Source organism: Mustelus asterias, chromosome 8 (genome assembly GCF_964213995.1).
Source record: "Mustelus asterias chromosome 8, sMusAst1.hap1.1, whole genome shotgun sequence".
Lineage (NCBI taxonomy): Eukaryota > Metazoa > Chordata > Chondrichthyes > Carcharhiniformes > Triakidae > Mustelus > Mustelus asterias.
This window is the reverse complement of record NC_135808.1, coordinates 37865857-37877096: the sequence shown is the minus strand read 5'-3', so window position 1 is coordinate 37877096 and position 11240 is coordinate 37865857. Positions and strand designations below refer to the sequence as shown.

At 44.5% G+C, this 11240-nt stretch overlaps 1 protein-coding gene across 1 annotated transcript; it reads right to left on the bottom strand.

Moving 5' to 3' along the window:
• Positions 1-4554: 4554 nt before the first annotated feature.
• LOC144497094 (uncharacterized) lies at positions 4555-8336 on the bottom strand. Its single transcript, XM_078217867.1, has 2 exons — positions 8304-8336; positions 4555-7175 (listed from the first exon to the last, which is right to left on the bottom strand). The coding sequence occupies exon 2, from the start codon at positions 6725-6727 to the stop codon at positions 5882-5884; it is 846 nt and encodes a 281-aa protein (XP_078073993.1). The 5' UTR covers positions 6728-7175; positions 8304-8336; the 3' UTR covers positions 4555-5881.
• Positions 8337-11240: the final 2904 nt, after the last annotated feature.

Sequence of the window (11240 nt, the reverse complement as noted above, 5' to 3'; positions counted from 1 at the left end):
TATGCTGGCTGCTTTTCCAAGCCAGCAGGAAGTGTAGACAGAGTCAATTGTTTATGTGATGGACACCATCTTCCTGATACACCAGAGAATTTACACAGTGGAGAAATCCTTCAAGTGTGAATTTTGTGAGATGGCTTTCTCCCAACTTTCTGATCTCCTCAGGCACCAGAGGATTCACATGGGGAACAACCCTTCAATTGCAATGTTTTGCTGACGCTCAGAAGTTGTTTTGCAGGAGAAGGTTTGTTTTGAATTGTCTGTTGAGCTTCAGAATTGGAGGTCAGTCAATAAAGACAGATGAGAAATGTCTTCATTGCAAAGGTTGTGAATCTTTGGAATTCTCTTCCCCAGGGAGAGGATGTTCTTTCACTGAGTTGTGACAATACTGTGCGATTAATATATTTTATGTTTAGGGAGACTGCTTTAAGATTCAGTGTTTTTCTGCAAGGCAGTCGGTTTATCAGAAGGAATGCAACAGATGCTGATGAAGTCAATAATTGAAACAGTTTTCCTTAAGGATGGTGCATTGTGATCTGATTGACCTAATGATCAATGCAGATAATTTCTTCACTCTTTTCACAACATGTTTGCGTTTCAATAAATGGTGGGTGGGGTTTGTACAGGGGTTGCAGAACTTGAGCAATTAATTATTCATGTGGCCCTGATGGTAAGTCTAAACTCTGATGTCCTGGTCAATATGGATCCTGCAATCAACATCACAAAAACAGGTTATCTGGTCATTATCACATTGCTGTTTGTGGAAGCTTACTGTGCACTAATTGGCTGCCATGTTTCCTACGTTACAACAGTGACCACACTTCAAAAGTATTTCACTGGCTGTAAAGTGTCTATGGACACTCTGATTTCATAAAAGATCATTGATAAATGGAAGTCTTTTTTAGGGAAACATTATGCTTCCTGTACACTGGAAATTATAAACTCATTGATGAAGAAAGTATACCAGCCAGCAGTGACAACCAATATATTGTGTACAGGACTCTTACTGTCGCTCCTGAGTGTTTCAGTGAATAGGAACACACCATGGTGACAAAACAGGTGGTTTGAGGTAAGGCGAGAAGAACATGAATTTATTATGAGTTATAAATCTGTACAGAATGCAGATGAACTTAGAGCTTGGATTAATACTAGGAACTATGATGTTGTTGCTATTACAGTGACTTGGTTAAGGGAAGGACAGGATTGGCAGCTTAACATTCCAGGGTACAGATGTTGTGCCGGTCCTGATACAAGTTTTGCTTCAGTGAAATAAAATACTGCAGATACCTGAGATCTGAAATAGAAAGAGAAAGTGCTGGAAAAGCTCCACATCTCAGGCGGGATAAAAGGGGATGTAAAAGGGGTGGGGGAGTTGCACTACTGGTTAAGGAGAATATCACAGCTGTACTCTGGGAGGACATCTCGGAGGGCTCATACAGCGAGGCAATATGGGTAGAGCTCAGGAATAGGAAAGGTGCAGTCACAATGTTGGGGGTTTACCATAGGCCACCCAACTGCCAGCGGGAGATTGAGGAACACATATGTAGGCAGATTTTAGCAAGGTGTAAAAGTAACAGGGTTGTTGTGGTGGGAGATTTTAATTTCCCCGATATTGACTGGGACTCACTTAGTGCTAGGGGCGTGGATGGGGCAGAGTTTGTAAGGAGCATCCCAGGAGGGCTTCCTGAAACAGTATGTAGATAGTCCAACTAGGGAAGGGACCATACTGGACCTGGTATTGGGGAATGAGCCTGACCAGGTGGTCAATGTTTCAGTAGGGGAGCAGTTCGGGAACAGTGACCACAATTCAGTAAGCTTTAAGGTACTGATGGATAAAGATACGTGTAGTCCTCAAGTTAAGGTGCTACACTGGGGGAAGGCTAATTACAACAATATTAGGCAGGAACTGAAGAATGTAGATTGGGGGCAGATGTTTGAGGGCAAATCAACATCTGGCATGTGGGAGGCTTTCAAGTGTAAGTTGATAGGGATTCAGGACCGACACATTCCTGTAAGGATGAAGAATAAGTATGGCAAGTTTTGGGAACCTTGGATAACAAGAGATATTGTGAGTCTAGTCAAAGAGAAAAAGGAAGCATTTGTCAAAGCTAGAACATAGAACATTACAGCGCAGTACAAGCCCTTTGGCCCTCGATGTTGCGCCGACCTGTGAAACCAATCAAAAGCCCATCTAACCTACACTATTCCAATATCATCCATATGATAGGAGGCTGGGAACACACGAATCAAGTGTGGAATACAAGGAAAGTAGAAAGAAACTTAAGCAAGGAGTAAGAAGGACTAAAAGGGGTCACAAAAAAGCATTGGCCAGCAGGATTAAGGAAAATCCCAAGGCTTTTTATACATATATAAAGAGCAAGAGGGTAGCCAGGGAGAGGGTTGGCCCACTCAAGGACAAGGGAGGGAATCTTTGTGTGGAGCCAGAGGAAATGGGTGAGGTATTAAATGAGTACTTTGCATCAGTATTCACCAAAGAGAAAGACTTGGTGGATGATGAGTCTGGGAAAGGATGTGTAGATAGTTTGAGTCATGTTGAGATCAAAAAGTAGGAGGTATTGGGGTTCTTGAGAAACATTAAGGTAGACAAGTCTCCAGGGCCTGATGGGATATACCCCAGAATACTGAGAGAGGCAAGGGAGGAAATTGCTGGGGCCTTGAGAGAAACCTTTGTATCCTCACTGGCTACAGGGGAGGTTCCAGAGGATTGGAGAATAGCCAATGTTGTTCCTTTGTTTAAGAAGGGTAGCAAGAATAATCCAGGTAATTACAGGCCAGTGAGCCTTACATCAGTGGTAGGGAAATTATTGGAGAGGATTCTTCGAGACAGGATTTATTCCCACTTGGAAATAAGTGGACGTATTAGTGAGAGGCAACATGGTTTTGTGAAGGAGAGTTCGTGTCTCATGAACTTGATCGAGTTTTTCGAGGAAGTGACGAAGATGATTGATGAGGGTAGGGCAGTGGATGTTGTCTACATGGACTTCAGTAAGGCCTTCAACAAGGTCCCTCATGGCAGACTGGTGCAGAAGGTGAAGTCGCATAGGATCAGAGGTGAGCTGGCAAGGTGGATACAAAACTGGCTCGGTCAAAAAAGACAGGGTAGCAGTGGAAGGGTGCGTTTCTGAATGGAGGGCTGTGACAAGTGGTGTTCCTCAGGGATCAGTGCTGGGACCTTTGCTGTTGATTTGGAGGAAAATATAACTGGTTTGATTAGTAAGTTTGCAGACGACACAAAGGTTGGTGGATTTGCGGATAGCGATGAGGACCATCAGAGGATACAGCAGGATGTAGATCAGTTGGAGACTTGGGCGGAGAGATGGCAGATGGAGTTTAATCCGGACAAATGTGAGGTTATGCATTTTGGAAGGTCTAATACAGATAGGGAATATACAGTAAATGGCAGAACCCTTAGGAGTATTGATAGGCAAAGGGATCTGGGTGTACAGGTACACAGGTCACTGAAAGTGGCAATGCAGGTGGAGAAGGTAGTCAAGAAGGCATATGGCATGCTTGCCTTCATCGATCGGGGTATTAAGTTTAAAAATTGGCAAGTCATGTTGCAGCTTTATAGAACCTTAGTTAGGCCGCACTTGGAATATAGTGTTCAATTCTGGTCGCCACACTACCAGAAGGATGTGGAGGCTTTGGAGAGGGTACAGTAAAGATTTACCAGGATGTTGCCTGGTATGGAGGGCATTAGCTATGAGGAGAGGTTGGAGAAACTTGGTTTGTTCTCACTGGAGTGACGGAGATTGAGGAGAGACCTGATAGAAGTCTACAAGATTGAGAGGCATGGACAGAGTGGATAGTCAGAAGCTTTTCCCAGGGTGGAAGAGTCAATTACTACGGGGTATAGGTTTAAGGTGCGAGGGGCAAGGTTTAAAAGAGATGTACGAGGCAGATTTTTTACACAGAGTGGTGGGTGCCTGGAACTCGTTGCCGGGGAAGGTAGTGGAAGCGAATACGGTAGTGACCGTTAAGGGGTGTCTTGACAAGCACATGAATGAGATGGGAATAGAGAGATATGGTCCCCGGAAGGGTCGGGGGTTTTAGTTAAGTCGGGCAGCATGGTCGGTGCAGGCTTGGAGGGCCAAAGGGCCTGTTCCTGTGCCGTAATTTTCTTTGCTGTTTCAGCAATCTTCTACAAAGAACAGACAAACGTTACATCAACCAAAATTACAAAATATTTGAAAATGACTCAAGATTTTTCCAAGAACATGAAATGAATGTTGGATGAGTGCAAGGTGAACATATTATGTTATTACATGTAGGTATGATGGGCTGAGGGAACTCGGGTCTGTAGAGACTCACCCCCACTCCCTCACCATACGCAGGATACTAGTCCTCCCAGACAGGAGTACAAATATTACCCATGATATTAGTCAAATACCTGTCACCTGAAGAGAATCTGCTGATTACTTACATCACCAACTAATGTAAAACAGAGTCCAATTCTACCCCAGATCAACTCCTGAGAACAGACTCAGTTCACTAACACACAGAGACACACACTCTCACATCAGGGGAAACTCTCTCAGAATACTACAGACATGTTTATTTTAAATCCCTGTGTTTTAGTCTGGCTCCCAATCCTGATGGTCAGAAATGACACCGAACTTTAATGACACAGGATGGAGCTCATTTCCATCATAGAAACACATGCAGAATTGAAGAGTTCAGGAGAGGTTTTCCAAATCCGTTGTAGAGTGGGTAACAACACTGTAGTCATCTACAAACTGTAGATCATGTGTATCTGTGGTGGTCAGTTTAGTTTTGGCAAGGAGATGACCGAGGTAAATGAGTTTCTCATCGAGGTGGTATTTAATACAGTCACCAGAGGGTAGTTGATCTTTGATGAGCTGAATAGTCGCTGTCAGAGACATTGTAATAGAACGGAGGCTTTCACACAACCTTGCTTAACACCAGTCTGGATTTTGAAGGCTTGTGTTTCAGATCTCTCACTCAGGACAGTTACCGTCATATCATCATGAAGCAATTGCAGGATTGTGACAAAGTTTCTTGGACATCCAAATCATTGGAGCACAATCCACAGAGGCTCACAATTTACTGAGTTGGGTGCTTTGTTGCATTTAATGAATGTAGAGTTTTTCTTGGCTGTGTCTGGAAACAAAGACCATGTTGGAGGTTCCTCTGGAAAGTCTAAAGCCAAGTCAAAGTTCTAAGTGATGCTTGTATCACTTGATCCACGTGGGGGACTGATGCCTTCTGGACAGATCCTGGTCAAATATTAAATTGTCCCTTTGAAACAACTGGACTGATGGTGGGAGAGGTTGGAGACAGATACTGCTGAGACAGGCAGTGTTTTGGAAGGATAGCTCCCCTGTGTGAGCGCAACATAGACAACTCAGTGTAAGGGAAGCAGGTGAACAGGATCCAAGTCTGTGTGGATATGTCAGTGTTTGGTAAAAGAGGAGAAGGTCAAACAATCCTGGCACATGTCATACTGGAAGGATTTGTCTCCCAAATGGGTTCACTGATGTTCCAGGAGGTCCAACAATTGCGTAAAGACATTAATACAGAATTCAGACCAATAGGATTCTCCCCTGTGTGAGTGTGTTGATGGACCAGGAGGTAAACTAACTGAAAACTTTGCCACACATCTCACACCTGAATGGTTTCTGACCAGTGTGGATCTGTTAGGGCTTCAGGAGATCAGATCAGTGGGTTAAAGCTTCATCACAAACATTGCATCTGAAAGTGTGTGATTCCTCTGGAATTGTAGGAAAGTCAAAGACCGCATGGAATCTTATGACAAAACTCAAATCTGAAAGTTAGTCACCAGTGTGGATTCTGTGACAGGGCAGAACATACAATGACCTCAGGAATGATTTCTTACACACACTCATAGGTGAGTGCGTTGGTGTCTTTGGAGTTTTGACAACTGTGAGAATGATTTGTCACACTGCTGGCACATGAATGGTTTCTCTCCTGTGTGGTTGTGTTGGTGTTGGAGGAGGTTTGATGACTTTGAGAATGATTTTTCACATACCTCACATTTGAAGGGTTTCTCACCTGTGTGAATCCTCTGGTGTATCAGGAGATCAGAGCTGCGGGTGAAAGCTTTCTCACACACCTCGCACCTGAATGGTTTCTCTCCTGCGTGAATCCGCTGGTGTGTTTTCAGCTTTCCTGATTGTGAGAATGATTTTTCACACAGCTCACATGTGAATGGTTTCTCCCCTGTGTGAATGCGCTGGTGTACGCGGAGAATCGAAGAGTACGAGAATGATTTGTTGCACACTTCACATGTGTAAGGCTTCTCCCCGGTGTGAATGTATTGGTGTTCGAGGAGGGTCGTTGACCGTGAGAATGATTTTTTGCAAATTCCGCACGTGAATGGCTTCTCCCCTGTATGCGTTCGTTGATGGTCGAGCAGTGTTGATGACCGCAAGAATGATTTGTTGCACACATCACAAGTGAATGGTTTCTCCCCTGTATGGGTGCGTTTGTGGTCGAGTAATGTCCACGACTGCGAGAATGATTTGTTACACACCTCACAAGTAAATGGCTTTTCCCCTGTATGACTGCGATGGTGCACATGGAGAGCTGATGACCACGAGAAGGATTTGTGGCAGGCCTCGCATGTGAATGGTTTCTCCCCAGTGTGAACACGTTGGTGATTCACCAGCATTGACTTGTGTGTGAAAGCTTGGTCGCACATCTCACACTTGAATGGTTTCTCTGCCATGGGGCTGCTCTTCTGTTACTGGTGGGACAACAAATGCAACGAGTGTGTTGGGAGATCATATGAGTGTGTGGAGATCTCCTCACATTGGAACAGTCTCTCACCTTTTAGGAATGAGTCTGTGGTTCATAATATTCGATGAATGATTGAAGCTCTTGCCACACTTCAGCCTCACCCTGACCGATCACTTACAGCCGAACTTTCGGAAAGATTGGTTCTAATGGAAGGTTCCACACCACTGACCAGTTTCAGATCTGATGATATGTCAAAGCTCCCCTGACCTGACTGATTTCCACATGATGGTTTTACTGCCCAACCTTCTGTGTTGAGCAATGCTGTGAAGGAACTGGATGTCTTCCCACAGTTGTACAGTTGTTCCTTGGGTGATGGTCAGGATCTATCTGCGGTGTCTATCTCTCTGTATTCTATGGTGTAGAACAGTGCAATCCTTCTGTAAAACAGGAAAATGAAATATGATTTCCTCCAATTCTCTCTACTCCTTTACTGAGGGGCTGATTCCTCACTTAGAGACTGTTCCACAGTGAGTGCCAGTCATTCCCCATTCCTTGTGTGGGGGATCAGATGAAAGTCCTTTCTTTTACCTCACTTGACTGTCACACACCCTGTGTTTCCAGCAGGGACACTGAATAGTGACCAGAAGCAGACAATGTGGTGAATTTCTTTCCTCCACCCAGATCCAGACAGATGGCCGAAGTGTAAAACAGGCTATTGATTCACTATAAAGTTATGTCACAATTTGGGATCATCCCAGATACCTCCCGTACCATCCTTGGGTCCTCAATATTGACTCGATGGAGCCACGTGACTTCCGGTAAAACAAGTTCAAGGAAAACTACCAATCCCCACTCAACTGATGAATGAATACTTCACCATGTAATTTATCACTGGTGAAGTAAACTAAGGACAGATCCCAAAACTGGGTATCCATGAGGTGCAGTGAGCCATCAATGAGCAGGATTGTATTCACCACAATCTCACAGCCTGACACAGCCCTCATTGCAAGATTATCCTCAAGCCAGTAGATAGACATGTCAGGAGCAGCATTGGATATACTTTAGATTCCAGCTATGGACCCAGTGAAGATTATTATTGACTGTGCATCCACCGCCCCATCATTTGTTACAGCTCCATATTCTGGAGCAAAAAAGTGCGGGTTTTTCTGTTCCAAATCTATGTTTTCACATGTTGTTGACTGAATGAGGCGAGACAGACCCAATTTTTAACAAGACCATCAGACAGTGCATTCCAAATCCTAACCACACTTTTGTGAAAAAACATTTTTCATCAAGTTGCCTCTGATTATTTTGCCAATTATCTTTTTTCCTGTAACCTCTCATCAACGACCCTTTGCGAATGAAAACAGTTTATCTTTCTTTACTCAGCCTAAACCCTTCATGATTTCAAACATCTGTAACATATCTTCTCTTAGCCGTCACTGCTCTGAGGGAAAAATAAGGGGCATTTCCACACCTGATTCCCCACAGGATAGTCAGACTGCCTGAACATTAGTGTGGATATTATGCAATGTAATTATTATAAATTCTGCTCCTTCACTCACCATCTCCTCACTTGGTTTTCAGTCCCTACAGGAAGTGAAGCAGCTGTGAAAGAGGAAGAGGAGGGAATGGGCAGAGTGGGTGGGCTCTCTGATTGACGTCTCTCACAGCCAATCCTAATATTTCTGGAGTAACAGGAGTTTCCTGAAGCTTGGGAAACTGACCGGTGAAACGGAGGAGACTTTGAGCAGCAGATCAGGTGGAGATTTAAACTTGTTTTTGTCCCATCTGAATAAAACCTCACTTATTGCAGCTGCTGTCTCAGTTCCCCTGGTAAATGTTTGACAGAGATTTCTAGTGTGGGAATAGCATTCTTCATCCTCAGAGGCTTTCAAACTGAATCTTTCCTCCCCTCTCAGCTCCTCCATCATTATAAAGATGGTCGCAATGAAGAGAAAGCTCATGATTTTAAGCGCTATCATAAATGAAAAAGCAAATCAGAATACAATATTATTGAGGTGATAATGTCAACATGACTAAATGAAATTATGACGATATTAAACTACTTTTAAACTCTTGCTCCTGTTTATGTGACACAACTGAAATAAACTAGTATCTGTGGGCTCTGTATTTTACTGAAATAATTGCTGGTAACTGACTGTTGGTGCCTGAAGGCCCAAAAATGAATAATTTGAAGAGCTGCCTCAAACTGGCGCAATCGGCAGAAACTCACCACTCTCATTATTCCCATCTGGGGCCGTGGTCATTTCTGTGACCAAATTGGAAAATCTCAGCAGGTTTTGCAGCATCTGTAAGGAGAGAAAAGAGCTGACGTCAAATCCAGATGACCCTTCGTCAAAGCTAAAAGGCATAGCAAGTGGGAGATATTTATACTGCAGGGTGAGGGAATGAAAGATGAGTCGTAGCCACAGAAACAAGGGGAAAGGCTGCTAATGCAGTCCATAGAGAGAATAGAAGGTGTGAATGGCCAAATGGCAGAGAAGCTGAAATCAGAGGGTAAGCTGTGACAGATGAAGATGGGAGGGGAGGGGTGGGGTGGGGGGGGGGGGGGGGGGGGCTGTGGAGGGAGATGGGTGGGAGAGGCAAAATTGAGAAAAAGGTGAAGCAAAGGGGGAGAAAAGATAAGAATAGGGGGAAAGAGTGATGGAGGAAAGAAAAATAAAGACAATAAAAAATAAAAGGTAGAGAACAGTTAAAAATGAAACGAAATGAAGAGAAAGAGGTGTGGTAGAACGAATCATTTGAAGTTGTTGAATTCGATGTTGAGACCGGAAGGCTGTAGCCTCCCTAGCCGGAAGATGAGATGCTGTTCCTCCAGTTTGCGTTGAGCTTTACTGGAACATACATAGATTTTAGTAAGGCGTTTGATAAGGTCCCCCATGGTCGGCTTATGATGAAAGTAAGGAGGTGTGGGATAGAGGGAAAGTTGGCCGATTGGATAGGTAACTGGCTGTCTGATCGAAGACAGAGGGTGGTGGTGGATGGAAAATTTTCGGACTGGAGGCAGGTTGCTAGCGGAGTGCCGCAGGGATCGGTGCTTGGTCCTCTGCTCTTTGTGATTTTTATTAATGACTTAGAGGAGGGGGCTGAAGGGTGGATCAGTAAATTTGCTGATGACACCAAGATTGGTGGAGTAGTGGATGAGGTGGAGGGGTGTTGTAGGCTGCAAAGAGACATAGATAGGATGCAAAGCTGGGCTGAAAAATGGCAAATGGAGTTTAACCCTGATAAATGTGAGGTGATTCATTTTGGTAGGACTAATTTAAATGTGGATTACAGGGTCAAAGGTAGGGTTCTGAAGACTGTGGAGGGACAGAGAGATCTTGGGGTCCATATCCACAGATCTCTAAAGGTTGCCACTCAAGTGGATAGAGCTGTGAAGAAGGCATATAGTGTGTTAGCTTTTATTAACAGGGGGTTGGAGTTTAAGAGCCGTGGGGTTATGCTGCAACTGTACAGGACCTTGGTGAGACCGCATTTGGAATATTGCGTGCAGTTCTGGTCACCTCACTATAAGAAGGATGTGGAAGCGCTGGAAAGAGTGCAGAGGAGATTTACCAGGATGCTGCCTGGTTTGGAGTGTCGGTCTTATGAGGAAAGGTTGAGGGAGCTGGGGCTGTTCTCTCTGGAGCGGAGGAGATTGAGGGGAGACTTAATAGAGGTTTATAAAATGATGAAGGGGATAGATCGAGTGAACGTTCAAAGACTATTTCCTCGGGTGGATGGAGCTATTACAAGGGAGCATAACTATAGGGTTCATGGTGGGAGATATAGGAAGGATATCAGAGGTAGGTTCTTCACGCAGAGAGTGGTTGGGGTGTGGAATGGACTGCCTGCAGTGATAGTGGAGTCAGACACTTTAGGAACATTTAAGCGGTTATTGGATAGGCACATGGAGCACACCAGGATGGTAGGGAGTGGGATAGCTTGATCTTGGTTTCAGATGAAGGTCGGCACAACATCGTGGGCCGAAGGGCCTGTTCTGTGCTGTACTGTTCTATGTTCTATGTTCTATTGCAGCAGGCCAAGGGCAGGCATGGGAGCAGGATCGTGTGTTAAAATGGCAAGCAACAGGAAGGTCAGGGTCCTGACTGTGCACAGACTGAAGGTGCTCAGCAAAGCAATCATCCAGTCTACATTTGGTCTCTCCGATATAGAGGAGACCACATTGGGAGCTGCAAATGCAATAGATCAAATTGAAGGAGGTGCAAGTGAAACGCTGTTTAACTTGAAATGAGTGGTTTTGGACCTTGGATATTCAGCATGGAAGAGGTAAAGGGACAGGTATTACACCTACTACGATTGCATGGGAAGGTGCCATGGGTGATGGGAGAGGTGTTGGGTATAGTGGAGGAGTGGACTGGGTTTTCCTGGAGGGAACTGTCTCTGTGGAATGCTGACAGAGGGGGTGAAGGGAAGATGTGTTTGGTGGTGGCATCACACTGGACTTGGCGAAAATGGCGGAGGATTATACTTTT

Bases quoted from the DNA above. Each gene is read 5' to 3' on its own strand.
- LOC144497094 (XM_078217867.1), bottom strand. From the start codon at position 6,727: ATGGCAGAGAAACCATTCAAGTGTGAGATGTGCGACCAAGCTTTCACA.